Below are 19,744 nucleotides of genomic sequence, written 5' to 3' on the forward strand. Positions count from 1 at the left end.
TATTGATTGTGCCAAAGCAAGTAGGCATCTATGAAGATGCATTGTCCTTGGGTACAGAAGTAGGGATGAGATCAATTGCAGTATTTCTCATTGTGTCTGTCTGAAAACAGCTTTTGTATTCTGTTAACTGTCCATCATCACCTTGCACTGGAAATTAAATCAGTTGCATAAGCATGCAGTCTGGTTCGGCTGACATTGCTTTCTTGTGGTAAGACTTTCTCAATGAAGGAAGCTCACCAGGTCTAGAGAAGCACTGATCTAACGCACACATGGAGCTTAGCCTCAGCTAGGAGAGTTGATTGTGGATCCACAGTAACAGGAAGACAGAGCATGTGATACTGACCATGAAGAGTTGGGTGTTAGAGTAGGTGAGCTGTTGAGCACCCAGGACGCACCTACTATTGCTTATTTATTGATGGTGTTTTTCTGTCAGGGTAATTATCTTTAAATGTTTTTACTGTCCAAGGAGAGGAAAGATGGTGATTTTTATCAAAACTATATGTTAATAAGATGAATGTGCCAAACTTTCAATAGTTAATAGCAAATATTTATACAAGAATTGCTTGCCCACTGCATCTCCTGGTGAGCTGTGAGGAGCTGGTAGAGAGAGTGAATACACGAGGAAAGGCAATGAATACATTAGGGTTTAAGCCTAGTAGGTCCAAAAACACTGAGACTTTTGCCACGTGAGCAATTTTCTACCGATACTGCCTAGAGGAGGAGGTCAGGGGATTTTTTTAAAAAATCCTTCCATTTCAATCTTTGTTCGTTCTTTTTACCTCACCCCCATTGCCTGCTTCCTTGACTAAAAGCAGAATCACTCCTTTTCTTGCTTCCCTGTTTTAGCTGATACCGTGGCCTCCAGTTGGAGTGCCTTTCTCCATTAGCCTTGGAGAGGGTCTAATATCAGTCTCTTCTTCAAAATATTTTTAAAAAGTATAAAAAATTTTGCAAGCTACACATTTTAGAATTACCTAGTACAGCAAATAATTATCACGAGGCATAGATGTAAATACAGTTTTGAGGCTACAGTCATTCAGCAAACACATACTGGGCTGAGCCCTTGGTGATGCAGTGTTTAACAAAGCCAGATTCCCCATATGTCATTGCTCTCCAGGGTCCAACCCTTGTCTGTCTTCTCTCTGATCTGTCACCTGTCCTTGAAGTGAACGAGCACATCAGAATCACCTGGCTGGACCCCAGTGCCATCTCACCGAGCCATTGGCGCTGGTGAAGCCCTGAAGTCTTCTGATTCCTCACGTCCTTCTCATGCACTGAAATTTGAGAACCACTGGCTTCAATCAGTTTCCTTGATGGCTCCCTAGGATCTTCATCTGTCCTAAATGCCTTTGTGGTGATCTGTTCTGCCCATTTTACCTACCAGGTTGTAGGGAAGCTGTACCCCAGATGTAGATCTTCGTTTTTCAGTGCACACACATCAGCCTTGCTGATGCCTAGTTCATTCAAAAGGTGCTTCTCTCAGTCCATGTATAATTCATGGAGATGGGCTTTTGCTTGAGCAGATTATCATTTTGGAATAGTTTTCAAAAGGATGCTTTACAGGAGATGAAGTCTGTACAGGGGGGTGATAGCATTGCTTGAAAAATACTTTCTAAATGCCAGAATGAAGTGGCAACTGGAAAACTGGAAGAAATAGCTTAGATTTCCTGTGCACCCATTTCTCTTTTATGTATACGTTTTATCCTGCTGAGCCATAGATTATGGTTGTCAAAAGTGATCCTTATGCCTGCATTTCTATGGCAGACATCAGTAATTTGACCATTTGTAGTAACAGATTGCAAACCTTTCTTGGCTGTTGAATTGGAGCACTGAGATTTGAAATGTCCTCATATTCGGAAACTCAGTCATGAGTAAAAGAATAAAATCAAAGGAACCACATGGTTTTGGATAAATTAGAACAGGTCTAGAAAGGTCCCTAAACGCTACAGGTATCCACTACAACAAAGGAGCAATAATGTATCTATGCCTTTAGCTGTCTTGGCGACCTGTGTGCCAGGGAACTGTCTTAGTGCTGAGACATAAAAAGCTTTGCGAGCTGCCTCTGTGACTTGGGCTGAATGTTATAAGCATAAATGAAAAGCAATTGAGGTAGAGTCATTTTAAGATCTTTCTCACCCTGGGAAGTCTTATTTTTGGAGGTCTTACCCCTCATTATATCAAACATATTAAATAGGCCCACATGCCACAGGCCAAAGTGAAAAGCAATTTTTACATTTGGCTTTTTAAATTACTAGCCTATGGAGTAAATAATTTAATTCCAGTTGGATGTGATCTCTCCCCATTTTTGTGTCTTTAGGAATTCTTGTGAAATTATAAAAAGTAACCTCTATTTTTTAATATAATAGAAGTAGCATGAATATTAAATTGGACAATTAGTGAAAATGATAATGTTGCAGTCTGCACACATGTAATGAACCACTTTTAGTTTTTACTTTCAATTTCAATTTTTAATTCGGTAACACTTTTTCAGGTCTCATTGTTTTCCAAAGTTCCTGAAAAGGCTCTGTGCCTGATGATTGAGCAGCCTTGGTAAAAGGATGAGGTGTTCCATGTAGATCAAGGTTGTCTGGCCCATTAAAGAACCTTAGTAGTCATCAGCCTAAAATTCTAGAAGCCAGGAGAAAGTGAAGTGGAATTTGTTGGAATGTGTTTCTGACTCTGATCTCTCTAGAACCTTGCTCTTGAAAGGGTGGGTTGTGAATCGACAGAATGAGTATCTCCTGGAGCTTGTTAGTTATGCAGAACCTCAGGCCCCATCCCAGGCCTGCTGAATCACAACCTGCATCTTTTTTAACTAGATCACCATGTACCCATCAAAGTGTGTCTAACTTTTACAAAGTTTGTCTGGAGCATGGTTCTTGGCCCTGGGTGTGCCTAAGAACCGCCTGGGAGCTTTACCAACCCTGATGTCCAGGTTGTACCCCAGCCCAGTTATTAATTCTCAGGGGGTGTGATTCAGACATCTGTGTTTTTAAAGCTCCCAAGTGATTCTAGTGGGACTCACTGGTCCTTCATAAAGCCAGAGAGACTTCATGTTGTTTACCACCAAGCACAGTTCAAGAAGCCATGAATTTTCTTTGTGTGTTTGGGACCCAGCGTATAAATAAATAGAATGACCTTTCTCTCTTGGAAGATTGAGTTTGTTGGCTCCTTTCCAAGACATTGGGGCCAAAGCTCAAATCCCAGGTACATCATATTTCACTAACATGTTTCTGAACAACAATCCAAGCTATAGTTGTGGGCCAAAAGGTAGTTGTTTTGTTTTCAAAAGGTAGTTTTTTCAATGTAAAACTGAGCTATAGTGGGACTGTGTGTGTTCTCCATTGAATGTCAAAGCAGAATATTTGTTAAGGATGTAAAATTTTCTTCTTCAGGCTTAGAAGTCCAACCATCTTCTACTAGATGTTGAGCAAAGAACCCCATCCTTGCCTAGTAGTATTCCATTTTCTGATCATTGAGCCTTAGTTTCTTAAAGAAAGATTTGAAGTAACTACTTTGGGAATTTGTTCAGTTATCATCATTGATTTCACCAGTGTTTATGGAAAATTGCCTCTTTATACGTTTATCTGCAGGTGATTTGTCCCTTTGATATGAAGTTCGCTGTTGATATCTGCCAGTTTTGGGGGGGTGAAAGAAACCGTTGGACTTCTCAGTCTCATAGGCTTTACTTATACTTAACTTTCATAGGAATATTCATTGGAAGGTGTAAATGACATTTTGAACATACTTGAATGTAACACAGTGCTTGTTCATAGTAGAACAAGTGCCCACGAAAATGATGGTTTTCTTCTCTTTCCTTTTCCTAACATGAGCTTGCACATTCAACCATCCAACTCCCTAGCCTCATTAATGCTCCCCTGCCCCACAAGATTATAATAGTGAGTTTTCCAGTGGGTAATAATCATGAACATTTATGTATATATATATAAAATTCTTCTCATTAGTAAATATTCTTCTAATCGGTATTTTACCAGTAACCAAGTAACCAAGATGTGAGATTGGTGGGGTGTCTTGTTTTGTTTCATGTTGAATGCATATGGCTGTATATGCCCCCTCTGTCAGGCTTTCTCTAATTTCTCCAGCCCTGAGATGCCCCATTCTCTGAATTGCTATAACACTCACTGTCAGTTTCACACTGCCTAGTACTGGGTTATAGACAATTTCACAGTCTGTAATTGTTGCATGCCCCCTGACACCTTAAATGGCGGAGAGCAGAGAGAAGACAGCTAATAAATATTCCATATATTCTGTCACTTTATCCTATCCATTTCATCTTTTGGGCTTCATTTCTTTTTCTATTTTGTAAAAGTTTGATTTTTTGCCCCATGTTAATCAAATATGGAATATTATATTTATATTAAATTGGTTTTGCTTTGTTTAGAAAATTTAAAAACTATGAAACATCAAGATATTAATATAATTCTCAGTCATATGACTTCATAGATTTTTTTGTGTATCATTTCATCATTTTAGTGATAGATTTATTTTCCCTTTTTTGCTGGGCATCTGTTTTGTTTTTTATTTTGAGTATAGATTACCTAATATTGTTTCATAAGCTTGCTGAAGGAGGTTTTTTTTATCTTAGTTGTCTTGATTTTTACCTAATAAATGATTTTCAGTAACATGAAGTTTCCAACCTAAAATGTATTCTTTTTTTTTTATCACTAGCGTTATTATAACAACAGTTCTTTACCTGTCAGATGCTCTTCGTAAGAACTTCTTAAATGAAAACTTTGATTATAAAGTAAGTATCCATTTAAATGACTATACTGCTTGGGCTGAAAGGTTTCATGCGGTTCTCCTGGAAATTTACCTTTTGTGTTTTCTATCTCTTAGTAATAGGAAAATAAATTTATTCCAGTTACTTCAAATTAATCTTGGACCGTATTAGTGTTAATTATGAATAATAATAGAAGAGTTTTTCATTATATTTGTGAACAAGTTAGGAGTGTAAGTAAGCTTATCAACCTGGTGGAAATCATAATGCTTAAGAGGAGAGAGAGTTCTTTATTGTTACTGTAAATTTTAATTCTTATTCTTTTCTTTTTGATACCCACACATGACAAAAAGAACTTAGAACATAATGTTTTTAAGGCAGCTTTTAAAATAGAGTTTATGTGATGAATGTATTTACAAAGTAAACCCTTTAGTTCCTCTACTTCATCTTCCCAATTTTTAGAATGAATTAATTAAAAGCAAAAAAATGAAAGATGAGTACGATTCTTTAAGGCAGATCTCTCGGTAAGTCAGTGATATAATGTGATATGCCTGGGTCTCTAAGAATTCTTGATATGCTGTTTTTTAAATGGGAAATGATAACTTGTAAATAAAGATGGGTAGTGCCTACCCTGGTTTCCCTCCTGAATGGTCCTTTATCTTTTTGACATCTTGTTTTCTTATCCTTTTTCAAAGTAACATCTTTTATATTAAACATTTAATTTTAAATAAAAATTTGTTTATTGAATAATGAGGAAATACAAAAAAAGTACAATAGAAACCAATGGAATTTTGATGGTTATGTAATATGTCTTTTTACCATACAATAATCAATGTATCAAAATTTCATAATCAGAGCTCTACTTTTTAATATTCGAGTTGTGTCTACTACTTTATTCTGATAGATTATTCTTTTTATGAATATTCTTACAAAATTAAAAAAAATAACTCTAGTTATTTCGTTGGGTAAATATTTGTAAGTGGAAATGCTGAGTTAAAAGTTGTACCAATTATATTTGATTGTCTATACGTATACCAACACTAGGAGGGACAACTTTTTTTGATATTTTGATAAAGGGAACAATTTTTTTTGCTTTAATTTACATTTCTTACTAGTTATGTTATTAATTGTTCATTAGTCACTAATTATTAGTTACTGACTAGTTATTGACTAAAATTCACTTTTGTGAGGTATCTGTTCTTGACTTTTATTGTTTTGCTTGGAGTTTTATCATATTCTTTTTTATTTGTGAGAGCTCTTTATGTATAAAAGATGTTAATTCTTTATAATGTTTCTCCTATTTATCTTTAATTTTACATGGTGTCAATAGAAAAGTAGTTTTCTTCCATTAAGTCCTTCATGCTTTTGGTTACATTTATTTCTGGGGATCTTATTCTGCTCTCTTTCTGATGCTATTTTTGGTATAAGAGAACTTAGAAGATTTGTCTGGGTAGGGAATTTTTATATACTCTCTGGATTTAAAGCAATTACCGTATTCAAAAGCATGCATGAATCTCTTTTTTTTGTTCTACATTAAAAGGGGTTCCAAACATGAAATAACACAGGAAACAAGTAATCCAATTTATACCTCAGCCTCCTTGGAGACACACAGAAATGTTACACGAGAAACAAAACATCTACCATTTTAACATCTACCAGAGAGCTCATGAGACTTGGGATACAGCATTGAAGCAATATAAAAATATAGTATTTATCTGGTTAGTTAGCCTCTTCTTTGTTTTAGAAAGTTTCAAGCATGTATAAAAGTGTAGAGAATAGTATGATGAATATTCCCACATACGCATATCCAGCTTCAACTGTTACCAACTCATGGCCAATCTTATTGCAACTATACCTCCATCCACTCACCACTTCTGAAGCAAATCCAAGAAATCATGTCGTTTCACCAGTAGATATTTTTGTAACCCCGTGGTATTTAAATGTCTTGTTCTTGTTTTAGATCTGGGATTCCTACTTTTACCTTGCAGTCATCTTTATAAACCAGCTGTGTCTGCAGTTAGAGATGTTCACACCTTCCAAAAAGAAAAAAGTGTTAGAAAAGTAAGTACCAGTGCATAATCAGGTGGGAATAAGAGGCAAATCAAATGTTGTCCCTTTTAAAGGATATTTAGTTCAAATGATTTATAAATCAGATTTCTGTAACTAGAAATCATAGTTGAGAGACATTGACCCAAGAGGACAAGCAGTCTTATCTGGAAATTTCATTGTTTTGAACTTATTTAAACATTTTTGTCTGCAGTCTTTCAGAATTTAAAATTACTATAGGAGCAAAAAATTATGAGACGGATCTGTTTTACTAAAGGATTTATATGAGAATTGGAATTAGGGGCATCAAGACATGTACACTGCACACATTTCCAGTTATGAAATGAATAAGTCATGGGGATGTTGTGTACAGCATGGTGACTACAGTTAAGCAATACTGTACTGCATATTCGAAAGTAGCTGGGAGAGTAAATCTTGAAAGTTTTTATCAAAAGAAGAAAAAATTTTGTAACTGGGTATGGTGATGGATATTAACTGGACTTAGGGTGGTAACCATTTTGCAATATATACAAATATTCAAATCATTACGTTGAACACTTGAAACCAATATCATGTTCTGTCAATTGTACCTCAATAAAAACTCATTTACAAATAAATAAATAAATAAATAAATAAATAAATAAATAAATAAATAAATAACTCATTTACATTAACCATCTTTAATTAAAAACATGCTGCCTTTTAATTCAGAGTGATAGATTGTATCCTAAAGAGACACAGATACTTCTTTGTTCTGGAGACATTGTGTCAATTTGATTTTTGTTCTATTTCAGGTATGGTGACATGCGAGTAACAATGGGTTGTGAAATTTTCAGCATGTGGCAAAACCTGGGTAAGTAATGGAAAAAGAAGCCACCTCCGTTTTATAGCTCATTACTGTCCTTTTAGGTGTACAGATGAAGAAGGACAATTTACCAATGACAGCATTTGAAACCAAATGTCTAAGTCAATAAAGAAATCAATAGAGAGTAATTGACACTTTGGCACTGAATCAGGTCACAGCTAATTCTTTACGTTGGTGTCTGTATGAAAAAAAAAATCACCTTTCTTTTGTGTGTTTTATTATCACTGAGTAACAAATTTTATAATCTAGCATGTTCCAGTAATACACACAATTCTAGCAATGAGCTAAACTTCCAGAATTTAGAATTGTGAATTCCAGAATTTCTAGAACTCTGAACTGAGGCTATGAATCATAACGAATTAAAATAAACTTTATGAAACATTGGCTTGAGCATCTGTGCTCTTAAAAAGTTGAAGCAATGACCTGTATCATATAGTACATAGCCAAAGGATTTAAAAGCATCTGCAGTTGCTAAGAAACTATTAGACCCTATTTTGTTCATCTGCCCCAGCAGATAGAGCACATTATCCAGCAAATTGATGACACAGCCCTGGTTGCATAGAAAAGAATAATATTTAGAAAATGAATTGTTAAAATCTCATTGACGTAAGGTTTCTTTATAGAGATCCATAACTTATTTAACTTGGTATGTTAATTATGCAAGTTTATAGCATTCAGTTACTATTACTGCAATGTAATTCCCCCCTGGTGATTTATTAAAGTGGTAGACCTATTTGAATTGAATATGTAATGACCTGAAAGTATCTTTTCTCTTGGGTTCATCCAAGCGCAACTTGGAGATGGCAGGATTTGTTTTCTGTAAGTGAAAACAGAACCATTATCAATATACTTCAGTTCACATTACAGAGTGATTTTTGACCAGAATATGTATATCCCTCAAATGTACAATATATACAAGGCAATTTGAGGAAACCTGTTCTGTATCACTGAGTCCAGTGTTTAATGCTTGCTGGTAATTTCAGGGGGAAAAAAGTGAGTTAGTTTCTTGAAAGCAACCTCCACTTGACTAACACCAGTCAGAAGTCCATAAGTCTTTAGATTCAGCTCAAACTTAGCCTCAGTTTGTCTTATTTGAAGAGCATCCTCTCAGTCTTGATGTTTCATTGATTCTTTGTGTCTTTGTTTTTCAAAAACAGATCAAGACCCTTGGAATGTCCTTACTGCCTTTGGCATTAATTTAGCAAGGTGAATTCCAAAGAAGGCTGCATTGAAATTCTGTGTGATTTAGGCTGTTGTCAGAGCTCAAATGATAAGACCAGAACAGATTCATTTGAGCTAACAGAATGTTAGAAAACATGGCAGGTTCACCTCTTGTAGACAAATCTTGGCATTGCCATGTATGGGTATTTTCACATAAATTTTTCTCCAAGCCGAATACCTGTGCACTTAGGCTCATGACCCACGGCTTGCTAAATAAAACCGTCTCCTTAAAGATGTCCTTGTATACTTCATAAACTTTTCTTATCTGTTTTATCTCTGAAACAAAAATCTTTCTACCCCTCTGGGTTGCATGTTAAATTACTTCTTTGTTTTCTTCAGAAATCTAGAGACTGTGAAAAATCTCTGGAGTGTACTGATCCCAGCAATGTGTTACAATGTCAGTGCTCTTTAGAACAGTGGTACTTAGTAGACTAGCATTACCCGGAAGCTTATAAGAAGTATGCATTCTCTGGCTCCACCCCAGACCCACTGAAACAGAGTCTCTGAGAATCTCTGAGAAGGGGCACAACAGTCTCTAAGTTTTTACTGGTTCTCCAGGTGATCCTTACGCACTTGACTAAAGATTGAAAAGCTCTGCTTTAGACAACAGTGTCCCCTTTCTTTGTTCTTCCAGCCCTAAAGACTAGCTCTAGCACTCTGTTAGAAAAGGCTCATTATACGCAACTACAAATTCCCAGCATGACATAGTTCAAATATAGGATGAGTGTAAATCTTCGCTTAATTCCTTGGTGTCTGCATTATTTCCCTAGAGTTGTGCTCTGAGACTTCCAAAACATCAGGTGAATTTTAAAGGTCATTGCTACTGTATGGCAACTGGAATTGGAGAATGTTCAGAAGTGTTAAAGCCTCTCTTCCAACTTATATTTTTACAGAAATGATAAGAAAAATTGAGTATTCAGGGTACTGTTTTAATACCCCTTGCAGAGCCTAAGTCAGCTTGTTACTTAAGAATATCAAAATACATTAGTTATAATTTGTTTTTCCTATAAATAGGTCATATTGAGTATTAGAAATGCTAAAGGAGAATTTATTCAGATTTTCATTTTTAAGGGAATAAGCTAATAGGTTCAATTTAATATAGTTCATAGCACTGGGCATGTGCAAATTATTTTGGGGGATACAAGAAAAAAAAATGTCCTTGCCTGGTAAGAGCTTAGTTTTTAAATCTTATATTTGAAATATTTTGTCCAATTTACATGAAACAGGAAAAAACTTGATAAAGACAGATTCACAATGTTTTAGTAAAGCCAGTAAGCTGTTATGATTTCATAAGTCAAGAGCCTCAAATATGACTAAAACATTATGCTGTACACCAGAAATTGACACAGTGTAACTGACTATACTTAAAGTAAAAAAAAAAAAAAAAAAAAAGAGCCTCACTAGATAGAAAAAGCACTAAGTTTTAGAAAATAAATTGAGGAGAGGAAATACCCAGAGTCACTGAATACACTTTCATTTGAAATATTCCAGTTGCTCTAATTTAGAAACAAATTTTACTGGACAATATTTTAAAATCAGATTTTGATCATTGGTGTTTACTTCCGAAGTGTGGAAACTCTACCATACGCTAGAAATAAGTTGGTTTTTGCATTCTGCTGAGGACAGGGTAAAAAGAGCACACATAATTTAGTGACTAGTCTACTTTTAAACATGAAGCTGTAGGATTTTCAAATCTGATCATTATATCTCCTAGATTTACCTGTGAGCAATGCATCATATGATAATTCTATTGTTAAGTTTTGAGGAGCCACCATACTGTTTTCCACAGCAACTGCGCCATTTTCCATTCCCACTAGCAGTGCACAAGTGTTGCCATTTCTCCACACCCTTGCCAGTCCTGGTTATTTCCTGGTTTTTTGATGGTAGCCACCCTAATGGATGTGAGGTGGTACCTCATTGTGATTTTGATAAAATATATTTTTGAGAAGTAAATGAAGTAGTGATAAGTGAACATCTTTTCTTAGATGTGTTATTCCTCATTATTTTCATTTTATTAGTTGAAGGACTTATAGTGTTTCATTGCAGTGGTGGGGATAAAATACTTAGCAGAATAAATTTAACCAAGGAAGTAAAAGACCTGTACACTGAAAACTATAAGACACAGTTGAAAGGAATTGAAGAAGACACAAAGAAATGGGAAGTTATGCCATGCTCATGGATTGGAAGAATTAGCGTTGTTAACATTGTTAAAATGTCCATATTGCCTAAAGCAGTCTGTAGATTCAGTGAAATTTCTATCAAAATCCCCATGACATTTTTCAGAGAAGTAGAACAAACAATTCTAAAATTTATATGGAACCACGAAAGACCCTGAATGGCCAAAATAATCTTGAGAAAGAACCAAGCTGGAGGTATCACACTCCCTGACTTCAAATTATACTGGAAGGCTATAGTAATCAAAACAGCAAGATATGGGCATAAAAACAGAAACACAGGTCAATGTAACAGAATTGAGAGCCCAGAAATAAACCAACACTTACATGGACAATTAATTTGTGACAAAGGAGCAAAGAACACAAATGGAGAAACAACAGTCTTTTCACTAAATGGTGCTGGGAAAACTGTGCCGTACAGCCACACGCAAAAGAATGAAACTAGATCACCCACTTACACCATGCACAAAAATTAACTAAAAATGGATTAAAGACTTGAATGTAAAACCTGAAACCATTAAACTCTAGGAAGAAAAGGTAGGCATTACACTCTTTGACATCAGTTTTAGCAATATCTTCCTGGATATGTCTACTTAGGCAAGGGAAACAAAAGCAAAAATAAACAAATGGAACCTCATTAAAACTAAAAAGCATCTGCACAGCCAAGGAAACCATCAACAGAACAAAAGGGAGAAGATATTTGCAAAGCATATACCCAGTAAGGGGTTAATACCCAAATATATAAAGAACTCATGCAACACGACAACAGCAAAAAAAAAAAAAAAAAAAAAAAACCCAATTTAAAAATGAGGTGAGAATCTGAGAAGACATCTTTTCAAAGAAGACATGCAGATGACCAACAGGTACATGAAAAGATGTTCAGCATCACTAATTATTAGGGAAATGCTAATCAAAACAAAAATGAGATACCACCTCATGCTCATTCAAATAGCTATTATCAAAAAGACAAGAAATAACAAGTGCTCAATAGGATGTGAAGGAAGGAGAACCCTCATACATTGTTGGTGGGAACATAAATTGGTGCAGCCACTGTGGAAAACAGTATGGAGATTCTTCAAAAAATTAAGATCTGCCATGTGATTCAACAGTTTTACTTCTGGGTATTTATCCAGAAAATACCAAAAAAAATTAATTTGAAAAGATATATGCACCCTTGTGTTCATTATATACAATAGTACAAGATATGGAAACAACCTAAGTTTCCATCAACAGATGAACGGATAAAGAAGATGTTGTGTACACATACAAAGGAATTCTACTCAGTCATAAAAATGAAATCTTGCCATTTGTGACAACCTTGAGGGTATTATGCTAAGTGAAATAAGGCAGACAGTGATAAATATCATATGATTTCATTCATATGTAGAATATTAGAAGTAAATAAATGAAGAAACAAAATCAAACAAAAACAAACACAGAGATACAGAGAATGGATTAGTTGTGACCAAGACGGCAAGGGAGGTGAAATGGGTGAAGGGGTCAACTGTAGGGTGATGGATGGAAACTAAACTTCAGGTGGTGGGCACACTATTGTGTATACAGAAATCGCAGTATAATGTTGTACACAAAACTTACATAATATTATGAAGCAGTGTTACCTCAATAAAAAGGAGTGGAAAGGCATGAATTCCACCCCCACAAATTTATACATTTTTATCTACATTTGCAAAAATAGTCTGCAAAGAAAGATGTTAGCCTTATTGCTCTGTCTCACCTTTGCCATTCATCGTGCTACAAGGTTAAGTTTCTTCTTCCTATTTTTAGTAGAACTAACATTCTTTCTAAATATAAAGTAGGCTCTTTCTTCCATATTTGCAAACACAGCGTCTTGTAACTGCTGTAGAAAAATCAATACTTCCCTAACAGGCTGCTCCGTGTGCATAAATATACAGCGCCAACAGCCCAAGGAGCAGGTGCCCTAAATACTTCAAAACAAGACCACGCGGCTGACGATTAGAGATGGGGAAAATATACTAAATCCATGACTTGAAAATAAATAATCTAAATGAAGTTTATTTCACTGTTGCCATACGGAGCTCAAGATTTTGCTTTGCAGATTAGATAGGAATTGCATTTTCTTTGATGGAGAGCTTGTACCGGTTGCAGGGCTTCTTTGTTCCCAAAGTGTGTTTTCAGTAAAGAAGGCTATCCTCATACATTCCTGACTTAAATGTGGGCATGGCTTCTCTAGGGTCAGTAGAGAATCAGGCTACAAGATTGAGTGTACGGATTTTGTTTGAATTACGATTGAAAGAAACCAACTGGAACTGACGTGTTTTAAGACAATCAGGAACATTTTACTATAGGCTGGGTTTAGATCAGTTTAAGGAATCACTGTTCCCCTTTTGATTTTTTGATTTTATTTCTGTAGTTTTTTTTATTGAAGTATAGTTGGTATACAGTATTGTGTAAATTCTGTTGTACAGCATAGTGCTTCAGATATACATACTCATATGTATCCTTTTCGTATTCTTTTTCATTATATCTATTGAATATAGTTCCCTGTGCTGTGCAGTAGGACCTTGTTGTTTGTCCATTTTATATATAGTTGTTAGTATCTGTTTGCCTTTTTTAAAGGTGTGATAAAGGCATTGTGATTTTATATTTATAAAATGGCCTACCTGTTAGAGATTCTTACTGATGTTTGTGCAAGTAGAATGATATGATGTCTCTGACTTGGTTTAAAATTTCCTAGGGAAAAAAATAGTTGGGTTGATAGGTGAAACAAAATTAGAAAAAAAAATTGATGATAGTGATTGAAGCCAGATGATGAGTCTGAGGATTTATTTTAATATTCTTTGTAATTTTGTAAAAAAAAAATTTTAAAGAAAATCATGTTGTAAAATGTCTATAAATGGAAGAGATTTTTAAACCAGGAAATTCAAGAATACTCAAGCAAAAGGTGGTAAATAAAATAAGTGCAGGCTAAGGATGTTCTGTGTGAGAGAGGTCGAGGGATGCCAGACTCAGGAAAGATGAAAAATAAAGATTGTAAGGTAGCAACTCTGAATCTCATTCCACCAAAGCAGGTATGAGAGGACTCATGGGCTGGCAGGAAATTGCATTTTACTTCCTGCCTCTCTCATCCCCCTGTCCCCACGCACCCCCCAAAAGCTGTGCAAAGGCTTGGTGTCATCACAGTGTCAAGACAGCAGGGAGGTCCTGCTTATTAGTCACATGCCAAGATGATCTTTGTCCTGTGCTCAGGTTCCCTTCAGTCCATGGCTCTGCTGGAGCACAGCATGGGTGACTAGGCTTTGAAGCCCCACAGACATCTCCTGGGGCAGGGTCATGGAACAGGTGTATAGCCAGCAGACCTCAGAATTTGCCAGCCTTCATCTCTGCAGGAATCTCCTTCACCTTTTCTCTTTCTATCCCTCACTTGCCAGGACATCTTGAAGAAGCGGTATGTGGGTTTAGGCTTTTACAAATGACAGCAGGAGTGATTGAGTTCAGGTTGCTTCTGCTTTCTGCCCTGACAAAAATAACTATGGAAAGGAATTGCAAATGCTGGCTGCTAGTTACCTGCTTGAAATGCGTGTGTTGGGAGGATGGGGGAAATACAGGGAGAAGAGCTATGAATTGATATCTCTGTATGTTCTGCTACAGTGAGTTTGTTGGTCTTGAAAGTATTCATGCCTTTGGAGATAAATATACAAGGGTCGACTAACAGGGAAGTTTCTTTTGATGAATAAGAAGGTATTCTTGCTCTGGTGAGGAAAACTAAGCAGTCCCTTGGGAAAGATAAAATATTACCTAGTCAAAAATAAAGGTAGAAAAGCAGAAGGAATTACAAGCCAAGTTTCTTCTGCACACGTAATGGGTGTAGATATGTAATTTGGAGATGGTGAGAAATTATTCAGTTACTTTTGGTGAGACCTCAGAGAGAGATGAAAGGACTATGTGACTTCAGAGACGTAAAAAGACTTTCAGATTGGCAGTGGCCTGCCAGTGTGTCCTCCTATTGTCCCGTAGTATTGAGGGAAAAGAGTGGGGTCCACATTCTGAAGATGTCGGAAATATCCAGAGGCACTTCCAGTCACAAAAAGCAGTGACTTCACAAACACCCACTTGAGTTTGCCCATCTCATCATTTTTCTCCTCTTTCCAAATTTTTTTCTTCTTTCCAGATTTTTTCCTTCATATTCTCTTTTAAAAACCCCCTTAAAATCAATATAAATTTAAACTGTGCTTTCACCCTGGTTTATGTACATCCAAGTCTGTGGCCACCTTCATGCCTTCTAGTACAAAAAAAAAAATAGAGAAAGTGATAATTAATGTGAAGATGTGTAACTCTGAAATTGGCAAGTAACTCTGAACAGCATGATTTTGTGTGTATTCAACTCTTACTACAAAAGATCAAAGGAAGAAAAGAATAATAAGAGGGAAATGATCCTCTTTCATAAAGCCAGCTCTCTTCTGCTCAGCTTCCAAACTCGTTCTTTGGGTTCTCAGTGGATGCTTTCAGTATCACGTTTTCCATCTAGGATGCTAAAAGGTTATACATGAAATGTCCATATATGAAATGTACATAGTACATTTTCCATAGCATACAGTTTTCTTACTATAAAAATAGAAGCTCTGAGATTTAACATGGGTGACTAGGGTAATGGACTGGACTCAACACTCGTCTGCTAGACAAAATCATTCATGTCCCCCCCTGCTCCTTTCCTCAACATCTTGTTGAGTTCAGTATTACCACATTGTAGTCTTTTCAGAAAATTGTTCTTTTTTGTTGTTGTTTGGACTACCATTTAAATTTTTATTTAGGCTGTGTGTTTATTATATTTCTAGAGATGTAAATTATATAATACAGATAAGAAATACCTTTTATATATATAAAAATTACCAGTAATATCATCACCCAGAAATAAATAGTGTGGTTAGTATTAGGGGATAGAATCTTCTAGACTAGCATATATATTTTTTCTTTTTAAATGAAAGATGTACCTGTGCATACTGTATGGTACCTTGCTTTTTCAGTTACTTATATTGAAAACCTTCACCTGTATTCTTCTTCTTCAACCTCATTTTTAGTGATTGAATACAAATTTTAATGTGTGAATGTGCAGTTCTGTACATAATTATCTCCTGATGATTTATGTAATGTTTAATTGTATCTTATGCTCTTTTTAAACTGTGAAAAAGGCAAATCCCTAGTTTTCTAATAAAAAAATCATGGAGAAATATTAACACATGGAAATTTACTATTTATATATCTGCTCAGGGAAATACTCTCTTGCTTGAGGAGACAACTATAACTGACTTGTGACAGTAGTTTTAAACAAATTTGATAATATTAATGTTCTGAAATCTTATTAAAACTAAATATTCTGAAACATAAATATTTCATTCATTTAGGAGAGCACAAGCTTCATTTCATCCCTGCCCTAATCGGCCCCTTCCTAGAAGTGACCTTGATACCCCAGCCAGATCTCCGGAATGTCATGATTCCTATTTTTCATGATATGATGGACTGGGAGCAGAGGCGGAGTGGCAATTTTAAACAGGTAGGTGGATGTGCTCCTCATAGCAGCTGAAAGAGTTTCAGTTCTCTTTGAGCATCTCTGAGCCACCACATTCAACTCTGAGTTGGGGAATGAGCACCGAAGCAGCCATCAAGGGACCCAGATTCCAGCCTGGGCTGTCTACTCCCCAGCTGGACACCTCTCTGATACTGTGTTCCCCTAAGCCTCCGAGAAGCCCTGAAAAAAACATTTCATTCCTTCACTTAAAAATCTTGTGATTTCCTAGGTCTGTGTTTAAGGACTGGCAGAGACTTCATTTGCTCCCTGTTGGACACAGCACAGTGTAATCAGAAGGTTAATGATTCTTAAAATCATTGACCTCTCAGTGGTCTGCACATTGTGTTTAGTGAATGGCTTAGCTTTGAACATTTGATGCACAGTGTGTTTTATTGCTCTTTGCTTGAAGCATTAAGAATTAATTTAAAGGGAAAAGCAGTAGAAATTGTTGTGAAGGAAATTCCAAGATGAGCCTATCCTTCCTCTCTGACATAGGATCTAATAGCTCTGCTTCAGAGCTATTTTTTTTAATTGAAGTATAGTTGATTTGCAGTGTTGTGTTAGTTTCTGGTGTACAGCACAGTGATTTGGTTAGACACACACACACACACGTATATGTGATCCTTTTCACATTCTTTTTCGTTATAGGTTATTATAAGATACTGGGTATAGTTCCCTATGCTGTACAGTAGGACCTTGTTTCTGCTCCAGTTTTGGAAAGACAAAAGTTCTTATTCCAAAACCAGATCTCATGGCAGAAATCAGCTGCTTTGGCCATGCCAAGCCACTCATGTTGGAGATAGCAGACCTCCTATCGGTTCACACAGTCACCATGCTCACCTGTGTGCAGTCACCTGTGCGCAGGATCTGGCCCTCCTTGCTTCTCCAAACGAAGCCTCTCTCAAGTCTCAGAAATGACTGTCAACTGTACTAGCAAGCTGAATGCCTGCCTAGAACCTTCCTGTTGCCAAAAACATGGCATTTCATCTGTATCCATATCTACATTTATTTTCAAGACAGCTAATAGGTGAATGAAAGACTATTTAAAAATTGTATCAGGGAAGATTCGCTTTCCTTCCCTTTTCTCTTTATCCCCTTGTTACCAAATGCAAGTTCGTGAAGTTCGTGTGCCCGACACACAGTGAGTCCGAACAAACCAAAATGTAGGAGTTTGGAGCAGAGAAAGGTTTATTGCAGGGCTGAGCAAGGAGGATGGGGTGGCTTATGCCCAAGAAAACCCTGAACTCCTCAGAGGGTTTCAGCAAGGCATATTTAAAGGCTCAGTAAGGGAGAGGTGGGTCGCAGGGTACATGATCAGCCCACAGATAATTGTCTGATTGGTTGATGTTGAGGTAACAAGGGAATCAAACACTATCCATCCCTAAGTGCCAGAAGGTCTGGGGGGTCACGATCATCAAGTAGTCAATTTCTTCCTTTGCCTGATATTTTTAGCATCTGAAAAACTCAGGAAATATTCAGGAGATACTATTATCTGGGTACTTCAGAGAGGAGGTGCAGCAGAGGATATGGAGGAGGGTCTGTCCTGGGAAGTCCTCATAGGGTTCTGCTCAATTACACCCTTACTTAAATTTGATTCAGAGGGAATCATTGGGCTTAGCCCTTTGACAAAGTCAGATATCCCTCCCAGCCCCTGATTGTGAACTCTCTGGCCATGCAGAGGTTCTTCATTTTCTCTGTCTTCTGCTGCCCTAGACAGATGAAGGGGTATTTCTTTCTGCCTTCCTGATATTCAAGTCCTAAAGGAATTACATTTTTGAAAATATAAATGTTTTGACTATAGTTTTCAGGAAATATGTCCTCTTTCTCTCTCATGCTGCTTATTGCTGACTTAGAATATGTCTGTGGATCTACCATCTGTACATGGTTAGGACAAATTCTCAACTTCAGCAAAGATTCAGTGCAACCTCGAACTGTTTTGAGAAAGAAAATAGATACAAAACACATCAAAGATTTAATGTTTGTGGATATGTTAGTTTGCTGATGTTTATATATATATATATATATTATATATATATATATATATATTATATATATATATATCGTGATTTAAAAAAAAAAAAAAGACAGTAGACTTGCCAGTTTTTACAGCTCCTAAAAAAAGAACTCAGGAAACGTTTGAGCTGGGCTGCAAGCATTTGTGTTTGAATCAACAAATAGAAGTCTTTGGCGGCAGCACATGCTACCCCACCGGGAGTTTGAAGTCGTGTTGCTGCATCTAAATTGGCGCCCTAGAATTCCAAGGGGGTGTCTCCTGTTAGCCACAGCTGATAATGTCGCTTTCACAAAATTTACTGTGGCTTTTTCTTTTGCGGAAGTAAATGTTTCAACTCACCTAGAAAATCCTACTTGTGAAGGGGAGGAATGAGAGTAACATTTGGGTATGTTTCAGGTGGAAGCCAAGCTAATTGACAAACTGGACAGCCTGATGTCAGAAGGCAAAGGTGATGAAACATACCGCGAGCTCTTCAACAGTATGTGAGTAACATGTTCATCCCAGATTCATTCTGTTTGGGGGATTTGGTGTCAGTGCTAAGCAACTGAGAGCTACAAAGACAGCTTGGGTCTCACAGGAGTGCTTTGCCTTTGTGGAGTGTGAAATAAAGGACAATTGCCTAACTCAGGCGAATGGATCTTATTATGTTGATGATTAGACATATCTATTTGTATTAGTGTCTGATTAGGACAGGTCACAAATGTTACGTAACAAATCTCACTCTTTTCATGCCTAATAATTTTTAAGCTGGGGCTGCAAGATAATGCTTTTAAATAGGGTGAGGAGTGGGAAAGGGGAACGAAATAGTGGTGTGATTATTATGTTTGTGCACAGTGCTTTCCAAAGCAAGATATCCTTGGCTGATTTGCTGTTGGGAAAATTAACCTAGTTTGCTTCTGTTCTTCAACACTTGATTTAATTGATCAGTAACGACTGCTCGTTCAGCATTAATTGCTTCCTAAATGTTTCCTATTAGAATATGAAAGAAGCAAATCATTTTTAGTAAATTCTGTGATTAGGGTTTGTATGGAGGATAGAGAAATAGTAGAGTATTGTTAGGAGACTCTGAGATTGTCCTTACTCATGTAGGAATGTGATCAGCCTTGCAGGATGAATTGCTTGTACCAAGTATTCAGCCACT

The 19,744-nt window shown here is 36.5% G+C and overlaps 1 protein-coding gene across 1 annotated transcript in view; it reads left to right on the forward strand.

Moving 5' to 3' along the window:
• Nucleotides 1–19,744, forward strand: part of DOCK4 (dedicator of cytokinesis 4) — a 410,882-nt gene that overhangs the window by 336,055 nt on the left and 55,083 nt on the right. The window contains exons 28-32 of the mRNA XM_072964656.1: nt 4,690–4,765; nt 6,699–6,799; nt 7,579–7,637; nt 16,426–16,574; nt 19,000–19,085. Of these exons, the coding sequence (XP_072820757.1) occupies nt 4,690–4,765; nt 6,699–6,799; nt 7,579–7,637; nt 16,426–16,574; nt 19,000–19,085 (471 nt within the window). The remainder of the gene's footprint in view (nt 1–4,689; nt 4,766–6,698; nt 6,800–7,578; nt 7,638–16,425; nt 16,575–18,999; nt 19,086–19,744) is intronic.

This window comes from Vicugna pacos, chromosome 7 (assembly GCF_048564905.1).
Source record: "Vicugna pacos chromosome 7, VicPac4, whole genome shotgun sequence".
NCBI classification, from domain to species: Eukaryota; Metazoa; Chordata; class Mammalia; order Artiodactyla; family Camelidae; genus Vicugna; species Vicugna pacos.